The sequence below is a fragment of the Lepisosteus platostomus genome, chromosome 10 (assembly GCF_059453375.1).
Source record: "Lepisosteus platostomus isolate fLepPlt1 chromosome 10, fLepPlt1.hap1, whole genome shotgun sequence".
Lineage (NCBI taxonomy): Eukaryota > Metazoa > Chordata > Actinopteri > Semionotiformes > Lepisosteidae > Lepisosteus > Lepisosteus platostomus.
In genome coordinates, this window is record NC_142620.1 from 2282799 (window position 1) to 2297125 (window position 14327).

At 38.5% G+C, this 14327-nt stretch overlaps 1 protein-coding gene across 41 annotated transcripts in view; it reads left to right on the top strand.

Moving 5' to 3' along the window:
• LOC148653013 (neurexin-3a) overlaps positions 1-14327 on the top strand; it is a 386386-nt gene that overhangs the window by 109240 nt on the left and 262819 nt on the right. For all 41 annotated transcript variants that reach the window (XM_088647457.1, XM_088647475.1, XM_088647430.1 and 38 more), the window contains one exon: positions 417-800. In XM_088647457.1, coding sequence (XP_088503583.1) covers positions 417-800 — 384 coding nt within the window. The remainder of the gene's footprint in view (positions 1-416; positions 801-14327) is intronic.

The window sequence follows — 14327 nt, forward strand, 5'->3', positions numbered from 1 at the left end:
TAAGTCAAAAACTGCCTGCTCCTTTCCTTATTAATCTTTCAAATTATATGTTGGGAAGCTTAATAAAGTATATTTTTCTGCTACTTCTAATAATCATCAAAAGGCACCGAATTAGAAAGAAGCCTGCAGCTGGTTTGTCCATATTCCCTGTTCAGACCTCTATTTCCTTGAGACAGAGGAAATTCACTGTGAGCTGAAAAAAAACACGACAAAACTCATTTCTGTAACTGTTTTAAGATGCTTGTATCTTAAACTAAGGCCAGGCAATCACAGTACATGGGAAGAAGGGTGTTTATGTACTAGGTATACTGTGATACTGTAGATGTACCCAAGAAGCTCTTGAGTTTTCAAAATCAGTTGTGGTTGTCTCAACATACAATTTTGTATTACATTACGCATTTTGATTTTCTTTTCAGGTACCATTTCCGTAAACAGTCGCCGCACACCATTTACAGCAAGTGGAGAGAGTGAAATTCTCGATTTAGAAGGGGACATGTATCTGGGTGGCTTACCTGAGAACCGGGCAGGTCTCATACTGCCCACGGAGCTGTGGACTGCCATGCTTAACTATGGCTATGTGGGATGCATTCGGGACCTGTTTATCGATGGCCGAAGCAAAGATATTAGGCAGATAGCTGAGGCACAGAATGGAGCCGGAATAAAGCCTTCCTGCACCAAGGTCAATGGTAAACAGTGTGAAAGTTATCCCTGCAGAAACAATGCTTTGTGCAAAGAAGGCTGGAATAGATTCATTTGTGATTGCACTGGCACTGGGTTCTGGTCCAGAACATGTGAAAGAGGTGAGTAAATAATTTCTTAACATTTTGCAATACGAAATAATAAACTGCTATCTTTTAGCTTTTTTGTTGTTCAGTAAAAGACGATTATTTTTCTGCGGCTCACTTCAGGTAATTTTACCCCTTGTTTCATTATTGATTTTTAGCTCTCAATTAAATAAATCAACAGATATTTCTTTTTGCTTTGCTTTTGGAGAAATGATTATCATCAGTTCAAGACAGACCTGTGTTAATCTGCTGTCTTAAACCTGTATAGCACCATAAATATGGGTTGATTTCAGATTAATGGGAATTACAATAAAGAAATGCAGTGAGTTATGATCTTCGTTCAAAAAGTTCTTTTACCATTTTTCCAAAAATATTTTTTTGTTATTTTACCTACGGTATTTTTTTTTCTTCAAGTGTACAACAAATCAAAGCAGAATCTGTAAGTGAAAGGAGCTTGTGTGGTTGAGCAAACCCCCCTCAGTTGCATCATGTTTTATGATACACTCAAAGTAGTATTTGTGTTTTTGGTTGTGGCTTTCATAAATCAGATTTTCCTTGAAAATGCTTTGGAGTTTAGAATATAAAATAGTTTCATTTTCACCATATGGAATTTGTGAATCTAATGGTTCCTTGAAGTATGCTGCATGACAGAAATACTGTAGGACATTAAACTGTGAAAATTACCCAGGTACAACGAAAGCACAGTCCCATAGCTGTTACTGTTATCCATTTTTATTTTATTCCATGTTGCTGCACAGGAAAGGGAGTGTTGGCCATTGATCATGGGCAGCTTGATTCCACTTAATGCAAAATCCAATGTCTTTTATTATCTCTGTTTAAATGGAATTTCTTCTGACGTGGAGTTTGTTCCTGCGCTGTCCTTCGGCATGTTCAGAGTAATACCTTAATGAAGGGCAGGAGCAAACCAGGAGGAGGTGACTGGTTTGAGACAAAAAGCAGTGTGTACATTTAGATAAATGACTTACGCCAAGAACAGCTCCCAGCAGAAAAGCTGGTTGTCTGATTATGTTAACCTTGCTTTAATCATGGTAAAAATCTATTTTTGAAACACTCAGCAGCATGTGCATAGGACGTGAGGCTTTCTGTTGTTTTACTTGCTCTAAGAACAGACCAGAACTGGGCAGCAGTCATGTCATTGGGCTTGTTGTACTGTACATACTGATCACGTTTTAGTAGGGTTAGGAAGAACTGTGTATTTAGAGGTTTACTTTTTATTAACATTGTAGATCTGTATCAAAGCTATTTCAGGACGCTCAAATGCTTTTAAAAAAATCCAATAATCCTTTCTTGATAAGAAAAATCCAAAACTTTAATTGGTGTTCACAGTGCATCAGGGTCCAGAAGGAAAAGACTAGAAATAGAAGACAACACCAGTCTTTTAGGTCTGACTGTTTTCTGTGTGTGCCATTGCAGTTTGTACAGATCCTTAAAGTCTGTTGTTATTTAGTCCCCTTAGCTTGGCTGGCTGCTTGCTGCTCTAGGATTCGGCTCTGCCTGAGCCAAGCATTAGCTCTGCAGAACCTTCATTTACGATGAAGGCTGGGGTGACATTGGAGGTGCCACCATCTGGGAAAGGCAGCTTCTGTCAAGGCAGTTCTCTCTGATTGGAGCAGGGAAACAGTGGCTTTTCTGAGTCTTGGCAAGAGCCTTACATTTTAAAGGCGCAGACTAAAAATAATCTCCTTCTCGCATGTGCACTCTGAGTTTTTAATCCAACAGATACCGTAGGTTATGTGTGGAAAACTGTTTCTGATGCTCATCTTCTTTTGAAAGAAGAGCTGAAAGAGACGGAATAATTTTAAACTGGAACAGATCGTCCTCATGCACTATTAAGATATGATTGTAGAAAATAAAAACAATACTGTTTTTGTATTCAGTTAAATCGACCCCTTTCTATCTCATATGACCAGACTTCCACATAGTGCCTAGCCAATAGTTACAGCCTACAGTAGTTGTGTACAATGCAAACATTCAGCTATGGAGAACTTGAGACCAAATATACGATAATTAAAAGTGCATTATTTGTGTTAACTCACTTCAGTTTTGCATTTGCAATTGTTTCATCTCTACTTCATATTACAATATTTTCCATGCACAAAGACAATTCTCTAGGTGGGGTGAGGGTTCAATTTTATGTGGAGTTCTGCTGGAGAATGTCAAAGGAATGCAGGACAATTGCACAGTGGTTTCCTCCTACAGTAGTGTTCAGAGATTTCTGAGGATACGGGAGGTTTTTCTGTAGGTCATGGCTGGGTTCCTGTGTGTGTTCCATAATAAACCTGCATGTTTTTGACAAATACAATATCACAGCCAAGGCATGCGGTCACTACACCTGTCCTGAATTCTGGACCAGTCTGTGTCTTGGATATGAGGTAACAGTATGCATTAAGATTCAGATCTGTTCTTAGATTGTTTTCAAAGATGAGGATTTTGGAAAATTGTGAGAGACTCTCGAATCCTTGAAAATAGGAATCATAGACCAGGCTCTGGAGTTATTTGCAGAGAAGTCAGAGGTCAAGTCAGAGGCAAGCTTATTGCTGGATGAATGTATGTCCTTTAGAGTAACGGTGAGCCTGTGCATACCCCATAAGAACTTACAACACAGTTCGCAAGGTATGGATCTCTTAGACTTCTGAAAATTTCCCAGAACTGATCACAAGAACCTGAATTAATCACTTTAGGTTTTTAGCAGTATTGTTACTTGGCCTCTTAATATGAGGATAGTTATGATTGCTGTTATTCTTATTACTTAATGCATCATATTGTTTGCTATCCTAGAGTACTGTATATGCAATTTCTCACCCCATGAAGAACGTGACAAGTGATCATTTATATGTGAGGGGCAGTGCACAGATGTAAGGTTCTATATGCTGTTAACACCTGTCACAATGTCTGCCACTGAAGCATTTTTCAGTATCAGTGTCGAGGAACCAGGGTCTTGGCTTAGTTCCTGTGTAGGCAGAAAAAACAATAGCTTGCCAAATTTCTCTCTCCCTTTCTGCTGTTTGCTGATATTCTGAGGTCAGTTAGAGCTTTGCCTTAGAGAGAAACTGTAGACTATGAGTTAATATTTAAAGATCTAATCCTTTGATGGATACTAATCAAATACTGATATAATGTTTGTTTTCTTTAAATAAGTGTTATTGTTTCAGGATACCTCAGGGTGACAAGTTTGGTATTAATTTAACAGTTGTCAGCCTGCAGTAGCTTCTTGAAATGTTCCATTTTCTTTTGTGTATTCATCAAAGAACAGCGAGAGTTCCTCAGCTTGTGAAAATTAGAATGATGTTTTTAATCATTTCATACTGTTCCACTTATCTAATCTATTGATCTAAATGCATGGATCAGCTGCTCAAATATAAAAATATCTCAGCAGCAGTGTCCTCCAAGCCCTCTCTTTCAGTTTCAAATGCCCTTATGGAATCACTGCAGAACGTTATTTGAATCCATTATTCGGCAATTATCTTGTTTAATAATCTGCAAAGCAGATGCACATGCATATAACCCCTCTGTCCATTGATTGAACATTAGTCCTTTCCTTGATTCTGAATAAGATATGTCAAAAAGAAGTCACCTGAAACCGCAGATACCTGCTCTTGGTTAATTTTAGCAAGTACTCTTGTAGGAACAAAACACTTCTCGCAAATATGAGATAATGGATTAAAATCTCTGGCACACTATGTACCTTAAAATAATCTAATCTTCCATCTAAATGTTACCTGATAACCAAGCAGATGTCAGGTTTCAAGGATATTGCTTTCTGTGCATATTTGGAAATGTAGTACTCTGACACTCAGGGTTTATATGCTGTAAGCAACCATTTTTGTAAGAATGTTTCTAAATCTCCTTTACATTATTCGGTTTTATTTGTTATATCTATATCTTTTTGCATATATTGTTAAATTGCCTGTACTATAATATTAAAAGGGGGCATTTTGAAAAGTTGGGCTGTGGGTAACACTGTAAATATATTGCTTTCTGTGTTAGGCTTGCTGATGATTCTCCAGGGTTTTAAGGAATTGTGATATTGTGTTAATGAGTTCAAAAATAGGGACACATTTTGCTTTGTGCCTATGGATGTTATCATTCATGTCACAACAATTCTTACACCTCTGTATGGTGTGATTCAAGACTTGCTGGTTTTTATATGACCTACAAATAAAAATATGGGCAGAATATGGGAATATGGGAATATGTGAAAATGTTAGACTTGTGAATGTGAAGAAATCCATCAGCCCACCTAACTTAGTTTAGTTGCAAGGAGCTAATTGATCTCGTTATTGTACAAAAAATACTCTTTTGTGCATTAGCACTTAATTTGTAAATTGTGGTTTTCAGTTAAAAAAGAAGAGTTTTCAAGTAGGCCATGTTGCATAGCACGTGTGCAGTTTCAATAAGAAAACTGTGAAGAAAACTAAGAAAAGGGGATTGTATGAAGAAATACATTTATATTAACAATAAATAATGATGTTAATTAATATTTAATATTATAATAGCAGTATAATAGTATAACGGCCTTTACAATTTAGTCACTTAACGTCATGGAATCCCCACTATTAATGCGAACCTTATGTGGTGTTTTACACTGACAGGCCTGTGCACTAATTCAATTCTATTTAATTTATATAATGTATTCTAATTGCAATTGAAAGAGATTACACAACTACATTGGGCAGTGGGCCCCTGCGCACAGGGCCCCAGGGGCCCGAGCTGTCCGACGGGCTCATCAGTTTCCCGGTGAGATAAGAGTTTGCTGTGGCCGGCAGTGAAACCCGATACTTGGATGACCACTGCAGACTGTGTTTACAGACAGATTAAATAACAAGACCTTTGAGAGCCTTGTTATTAGCTAATGTTGAGTCTTTTTTATGCACTCTACTGAAAATCTGAATAGGCAGCTAATGCTGTCTTTTTCCTTAGCCCTGTGTAGTGTAGCAAGGAGATTTATGTGCGTTTGCTGCTGAGCGGGTTTCAGACTGCTAGCTACAGCACTTGAGTTAATCGCTATTGATTCTGGCACTGTGAAGGTCACCTATCCTGGCCTCAGGCAGTGCAGGAACCATAATGTTCCACAACTGCTGAGAAGTGCTGCCATCATACTCAGCTCTCCCTACAACCCATAAAAAAGCAGTGTAAATTAATACAGTGTTTTGCTAATGGCAAATATACCTTTGAGAATTATTCTTGTCTGGCAGGGCCCTTGTGTTAACTGAGATTGCCCCACATCAGCTAAGAAGAGTGCAGACAAGGAAACTGGAGATATGCGGTGTCCATTTATAATTTATTTATTCTTCTTTTCCAACAACAATCGGTTCACTCGTATTTGAAGTCCAGATATATCCATACTGCAGATTTAAGTGAATCACAACAGCATTTACAATGAAAAAGCAGAGCCCCAGGTGATTGTCTCCATGCACAGTATTTTTAATGCTGTGCATACTGTACCTCTTTTGAGGAGGAAACCTTGCATTTTTTAAGACCATTTCCCAGTGGAGCTTCAGTTTAAATCATGTAATAAAAAAATCACAAAATAATGAAAAGGCCCGAGTGGATTTTATCACTGTCATTGCCAGCAGCTTCAGATCCTATGCAAGACTCTCACCCTTTGTAAAATGTCTCAGGAGCCCCATTCGGTTTTGTTTGTACTCTAGTGAGTACTTAGTAGAGTCAAGGCTTAGTTAATAATATACAGTACAAACTAATAAATTAGTTTTCTTTTTCATTTAATAAATTAGTTTTGGTTTCTTTTTGCACTTCTTACTTATTGTCTTTCACAAAGTCGAATTGAACTTGTCTTTTCAAGTCTATGTTGTAATTGTTGTAGTTTAAAACTACAATTTGTGTAATTACGCCTGTGGTGTTCGCTGTTCCTCAGGTGGTTATTTTTCTGATTGTTTCTAAATGCTTCTCTTGTTCTACCCCGAGATAATAAGCATCACTGTTTTACAGAAATCCCAACATAATTAAAGGATAATAACAATATGAACAAGGATATTGTACATTGTTATGCAGCTCCATTTTGTTTCAGTCTCCTTTATTATATTTTGCAGAAAGAGGCTTTAATTGATATAGTTTATGAATATGTTTGCTGGCTTGTAAATCTGTACATGGTTTTATGCCAGCGAGTTTCCCCCTGTGCTAAAGCTTGTTCTACTCTATAGTTTTATGCTCTGGGTCTAGAACTAACAAGCTTCATCACCTTTACTCCATCTAGCTGGCAGTGTTTTGGAAACAAAGCTGGTCTTTCGTCAGGATTTGGTTAGTGTGCAGTAGATGACTTACTGTGCAGTCGCATTAGGTAGCTGTTAATAATTCAGTCTGTGAAGTAGACATAGTTTTCTAAAAATAGAAGTAGCGGGTGGGATGCCAATCAACGCAAACGTTACCTTTTCCTGCTGACAGCTCTCCATGTTCCTCGTTTATCATCAATCAGTGAGTGAGCAGGGCTCTAGCACAGCTGCTGTGGGGCTGGAACCTCACTGCCTACAAGAGTCTGCGCAGGGTTTCTTGTGTTCGTTCCAAAAAGTTTCACATTTTACTACTACTGCTATTATTATTATTATTGATAATCCAATGTTAGCAATGTTAATCAGATATTTAAGTCTCTATGCTTAATTATTCAAGCATATAACTTTTTGAATTATGTCTGACTGCTGGCTGACATTGCCAGTGAAGAATAGTAGTTCCCTATTATTTTTTTAAGATCCCTGAATAATTAATGTAAGGTCTAGAGCATAACATTTTTCAACGTGAGACTTCACAAATTAAATTCCTACAATTTTTTTTAAAAAGGCACACCTCCCAGCGGAGAATCCCAGTTACGCAAGCTGTATTCCCCTGCTGACCGAGATTTCCCAACATCACTTGGTATTGCAAACAGCTGGATACAGACTTTATGTAATGAGCAGAGCTGCTCCTGCCATTTTTCACTAAAAACTGAAATCAGATTTGGAAGATAAATTTATCATTAAAAAATGACAAGATTCATAAAATTCAGGGTATAACTGTAAATGACAGTGATAGCAGTTGATAGCAGTTTCCCCTACTGTACATCATCCCAATTATCATTCGCTGCTGAGCTTCCTGACAGAGGCAGTTTTGCCACTGTAACAGGAAACTGTGTGGGATCTGGTTTCTGACTGCTTGTGATACAGCATGGAGCTTCACACTTCATGAGGAGCTCAAGTGGATAGGTTGTGTAAGTTTTATCTATTGATGCTAGATCCTAAAAATCCAAAATGTTTTTTAACAGTCAAGCATTAATAATTCCAATTGATAAAAACTGATTAATCAAAGTCAGTAAACTTTAAAACACTTAAGCACTTTAAGCAACACCCTACAGCTTGGCCAACACAGTAAATCCATCCTGGAATAGCTGTTTGTATTCGAGACATATGCAGCTAAAACTGACTTTGAAAGAAAGTCTCTCTGAAGAAAACTCCCCTTCAACTGAACCAAGAGCTTCACACCTATTAATGATTTAGTAAGGAATCCTGTTTAATGTAAGTAGTTAAAGGCCTGGTGACACACTTCAGCCTTATTGTTATCTACACCGTTATACAGTACTTTTAGCTGAAAAGAGCAAGTGTAATGTTGGAACACTCTCAATAAGACACCAGGAGAAGAGATTTTGCTTTAAAATAGGTTTGAGAAGACATAAAGATGTGTCATAAAAATATAAAAATTGTTAAAGCATGATTATGTTTTCCTTGGCTTGAGAGGGTAATGCCGCTGGGGTGAGGGCAGGCAGGGGGTAACGCCTCTGCCCTTAATTTCCTTCGATTTGCCAGCAGCCATATCACCCTGCAACTCGCGACTGTCAGCCCAGTGAAGCTCAGCAGTGTGAGCCTGGTCAATACCTGGAGGGGAGACCTCCTGGGAAAGCTGAGGCTGCTGCTGGAAGAGGTGTCAATAGGACCAGTAGGGGGTGCTCACCCCATGGCCTGTGTGGGTTCTAATGCCCCAGATTGTGTTTGTTCTGTGGAGCACCTGGAACAGGCGTGGTGGTAAACTGGCTCCAGGTGCTCCGTGCCTCCAGGTGACAAGAGTCTGCAGCCGGAGAGGGGAAACACGTTGACGGTGGTGTTGCCAGCCGCCGCAGATTGGCAGATTATCTTTCCTCACATGCTTTCGCAAAGCAGCAAGTGGGTAATCTACAAGATCCCTTGCCCATTAATAACAATGAAAAACGTATTAACATGTTATTAGATGGAGGTTACTGTGAAAGTTCAGGAAGGATGACAGCATCCAAGCTCAGTTCTACTCTGGTGCTCTCACTCGTAATCACTCCTAACATCATCTCCCAATTATAAATGGTTGAAATCACACACACGAGCCTTTTCTCCTTCACATTCGTCCTTTCATTCCCCTTCTCTGGCTGGGCAGTGACCTGTGCCCCTTGGTCACTGCTCTCTCTGCAGGGGTCCAGCTCCTTGTCCTGAGGCTAGGGGATTCCCACCCACCTGTCTAGGGCTGAGCAGTTATGTTCCCCAAGCACTGGGGCTAGGTTTTGGGCTGGGAGTGTGTTTCAGGCTGTAGTCTTGATATTCATCTACTGTACATTAAATCTAGTGCATACTGTACTGTATGTGTCTGTTTATTCTTTGGAAATGTTTATTTAATTTAAAAAAAGACATTTGCATCCTCTAATCTAGAGTGTTATTTTCCCATCTTCAGTTGGTGTATGCCAGTACTTTAATACATTCCTTTCCTTTACTAACGCTTCATCTTTTAAATGTTCGAAGATTGATGGGAAATAAATTGTACTTCAGCTGCGGAGTCCCTAGGGATGCCACCAATCAAGCAATCAAACAAAGAAATGACAAACCAAACTACTATCAAGATTGTCTTTTCCCTTCCTGCAGACATGAATGCAGATGGAACCTTTTTTTCCTCTTGTTTCTATTAGTCAAAAAAGAAAAAGAAATGAATATATTAGGAAGCAGTTTGTACAAGGGGATTTGTAGCTGTGTTTACTGCTCAAAACCTTAGACGTCCTACAGGAGTTCTGCCTATACAGATTACATTTGGCTTCGTTTGTCCAAGGTGTTTTTCTGGAGGGTAACATGTTACTGCAGCTAGACAATTATCTTATCGGACATTGACTCTGACACTTCGAGGTTTAGAGCTTTGGCTTAAATAACTGCTGCAGCCTGCAGTTGTGTTGGCACCAGTGCATTGTTTGTCGATGTACTGTAGACTGAGGAAAGACAATGAAACTCTCGATGCACAATTTGGAAAGAAGTCTTGGAAAAAGTATTTTTTTTTCTTATTTATAAATATCTTCCTGACTAAAGGCAGAGGGTCAGTTTGTGTATGATAGAATTTAATTGAAGTATTTTGCATCACAGTTATCCTTCTGCCTTGCTCTGAAGCTTCAGCAATTTTAATTTATTTCTTACTCATTTTAATTCAAAAACTCAATCAAAGACTCACGATCTAGATTTTGAGATTCTCCGTTGGAAATAATCGATTCAGTGCTGTTTAAAAATTCTGGGGAGCAATTGCAACATCTGAAACAGATGGCCTGGTCTCTTTCGCTGGTCTCGGAAAATCTAGGACTGATAACATGCACACAATTGAAGTGACAGAGGAACTACGTGCGAACAATGAAATAACACTGCTGGGGCGAAACCATTTGTACCAGGCTGAATGGAGGCAAAACCTGCTATTGAAAATTGCTAAGAAAAGCAAATTTTCATTTGTGCCAAGCATTTTGGGCGGCTCTACGGTAGCTCTGTTTCATTTGTTTTTTTTTATCAGTTATCTAGTACTGAAAGTTGAACAATTGTTGAACGGAGCAGAAAAATGAGTTTGCTATCTACCTTTCTATCTCGTGAATCACACAGTGCTTTTGCAACATAAGAAAAAGCTGTCCGTGTTTCTACTTTTTTGGGATAAATCTGCACCATTTCCTTAATTATGTGTCAAGGTTATTCAGTTACATATTACGTATTCACTTAATTAGACAACAGAAATGTGTACCAAACATTCAAAGTACTTTGGGTGACAAATGGTTGGGCCAGACAAAGCTGTTGTATAAAATACTACTCTATCAATAGATATTGACTATTTGAGAGTTAATGGACTGGTAGGAGAAACAGGAACATTGCAGGCATAAACTGAAACTCTCTACTGTGAATACAGATTAGGATTTAAGTGATGTTTTTATCCCGCTACAAAGTCAGACTGACATAATGTAAATTAGTCATCAGTAGCCATTCACACTCGCTGCTTGTGCTCTAATTTATCTTGATGTTTTATTGTGCAGTAGCTCTGTAGTGCAAGGGCAGCATTCCAATCTGTCACAACGGGTTACCTGCATGCTTGAGAAACCTAGAACAACCTATGGAATGTGCTTTCAATAGCCATTAAGAGAGACCTTAATATCTCAGGCTTCAGGTATAGCTCCCTGCTTTCACTTTTGCATTTAAATGAGTTATCTGGAGATAAAAGACATGCTTAACTGCAGGCTCTGTGTGTCCACGGGATAGGCTAAGCTTAAAAAACTCCATCTTTGTAGAGCTGACATGAGCTACATGCAGATGCAGCCTTTATAGTATTTCCCCCCCTTTCATCACTAGATTGTGAATTTAAAAAAGGTTTGGAATTTTATACTGAAAATTGATGTGTGATTGTTTTTGGATGTGAAAACATCATTATTATTATTTCACATTGTTTAATCTCTTTTGTACTTAAATATGTATTCAGGATTCAGCATAAAACCACAAGAATATATTTTTTTTGTATTGAAATTACACCTAAAGTAGGATTCACTTGTTTTGTCTCTTGGCTCTTAAAAGACACCCAAAACAATTTTATGAACAAAGGGTCATAAAACAATCATTCAACCACATTTTGCTTACATTCTGTGTATTTCTACAGCAAAAGTATTTTTTATGAGACTACAGTTCTCTGGTTACCAGTTATTTTCATAAAGGGTGCTTAGTGTAAGTACTGGATTGCATTTAGATTTACAAATCTGTATCTGTGAGTTAAGAAAATGTGTCAGCAGGAGGAAATGTTGATGTTGTATGAGTATATTAATATTGCAAATATTTTATATGTATAGCAGAAATGGAACGCACAGCCTACTTGATAAGATCCACCAAGAGGCTGTGATAATACTAGAGGTACATTAATCATATGTGGCCTTTGGTGCCATCTAGTGGAACATCGGAGTAGTTGCATTGCAGTTTCAGCTAAGAGAATGTCAGATCGTGTCTTTCAGCTATTTCTTAGTAGAGGACGTTTTAAGGACACTTGACAGTTCCTTTTTCTGATATTCAATAGTTCAGGTTTTTACCAGTTATGGAAATGTCATGCTACAAAATGCTACAAAATAGATTTTAGTTCATATTACACTAAAATTATGTATATTTATGCCTATTGTGTTTGTGTAAAGTTAAATAAGTGGTTATGATACCTACAACCCAAAGAGAAAAAAGCACTACTGTACTTTAAAAAGTAATGATAATCAAAACACATTAGGATATGTCCTTAACATATTCCCACGGTGAAACAGAAGATTCGGAATTGTGAAAATCAGCTAGAAGCATGGTCCCTACCCAGTTAACGCCTGTGGTGGAATCCTAAATTGAAAACATTGTAATGTAACTAAATAGGATAATCCAGGTACTTGGCATTTTATGAAACTGCAATTGCTCCCACCAGATTACAGTTTAGGGAATGGATAACAATGCTGAAGGTGGTGTTGCAGCTGCTGTAGTGAAATGGAGACTTTCACAAAGCTTGATTTAAAGGTGCGCAGTGTCCGTCATAGTAATAGTTTTAATCAGTATATTAATTAGTATGGAATTCAGATATTCACAGCTGACATCCTGCAAGCTTTATTCCTGTAGAAATACAGTCATTTGTCTCTAGGGAGTCTTCATGTATCTGGAGAGAAAGCGAAATAAATATTTGCTTTTGCTAGGAGAAAATGACCTTGGATTTTCTTGAGAACAGTGCACGCATTCCTAAGACCTGTGGTCTACCCAGGGAGCACGGGGCAGGGATGAGTGCTGTGTGTGTTCTGAGGGGAGATCAGAGGATCGACCAGTATTTTTATCCACATGGGCTGTTGAGTGTTTTGTTGCATAAGGGTAAAGAGTTGCTCAAATGTCCTGCCCAGTGTGTCTTTTAAGAAGCTTTTGAAGTATCTGCTCTTGATTTCACTTTAGCAAAGGCTAGAGGTCACTACACCAATGAATAGGCTCCAGTCACGGAGTGCGTTAGATTTAAATGCTGTAGGTCTGTAAAGAAACATGTGGCTGAGAGACTCCTGGAGACATTTTGAAGGGTCGCTGAATTACGTTTTGCTTTTGTACAAGCTGGCTTTGTGTCAGGAATGGAAGCAGTGGAGAACACAGGCAGTGGGCTGTAAGATTCCTGGAAGGAGCAGGAGTGTGCAGAGTGGCCCTGTCCTGCTGTCTGGAGGGACACAGTGACCACGAGCAGGGGGAGACGAGGGAGCTGAGGCAGCCCTTGCCCTGTTCCGTGCCAGACTGGAATACGATCGCAGTGTACATTTCAGCACACTCTTCAGTAAAAACAAAGTTAAAAATGGGTAATACAATACCGTTGGTACAATACAGAGAGACACTAATGTGTTCAATTGAGTTTCAAACTGTGAGGAACACTCCTAGAATTCTGTACTTAGAGTATGAACAGGAAAGGGACTTGGGAACAAATGACTTAGCAATGCAGCGTAGATTATAGAATAGGGCGCTTCAGCCAGATGAAATGGAAGTCACTAAAACATTTATAAGGGATTTTTCCTCGTTCCATAATGTGTTCTATGTGGTCAATCTCATCATTTGTCCCTGATGAAGTTGTAATCTCAGAGTAATGTACTGTATGTTTCTGCAGCTCACCAGCAGTAAATACCATAATCCTGTGATTTTAGGCAGTCAGTCAGTAAAGGGACTTACTGAAAGGCCTAAATCATTTTTGTGGCTTATAGCTTTGTGGTCCATTTATTGCAAAATATTTTTTTTTCCCAATCAGTAACATAAAACTGCGACAGATTAACACTGCAAAGCACTGCTCTGTCTCTCTCTCATAACTCTAGGCTTGTTCAAAAGCAACATACAGTAGTGTTCTGCATTTGAAAGTACTGTATATAAGAGGTTATCGAGATGTTTTTGTGTAAGTAGTAGATAATTCAGATATGACTTTTTTAAGTCATGGCTGTACGGTAAATTAAAATTAAGAACCCATATACAGTAAATTGCTCACCTATTGAACTTAGTTCATGTTTGACCTTTTTTTCTTACCATATAGGACATCCTGAGCTTTATAATCCAGGTTGCTTTCTTATGGTCCAGTATATCAGCCGTTTAATTCCTCACCTGATGAAAGTTATGTTTGTTGTATTCATGCACATCTGTTCAGTATAATTTTGCTCCAGATTTTCTGAGCATTGTTTGGCAAAGAAGGAATGAGCATGTTTCCTGTGAAAACAGATTCTTGCAATACCAGTTTCACCTGCATCTAAGGAAGAAACAAGAAGATAAATAA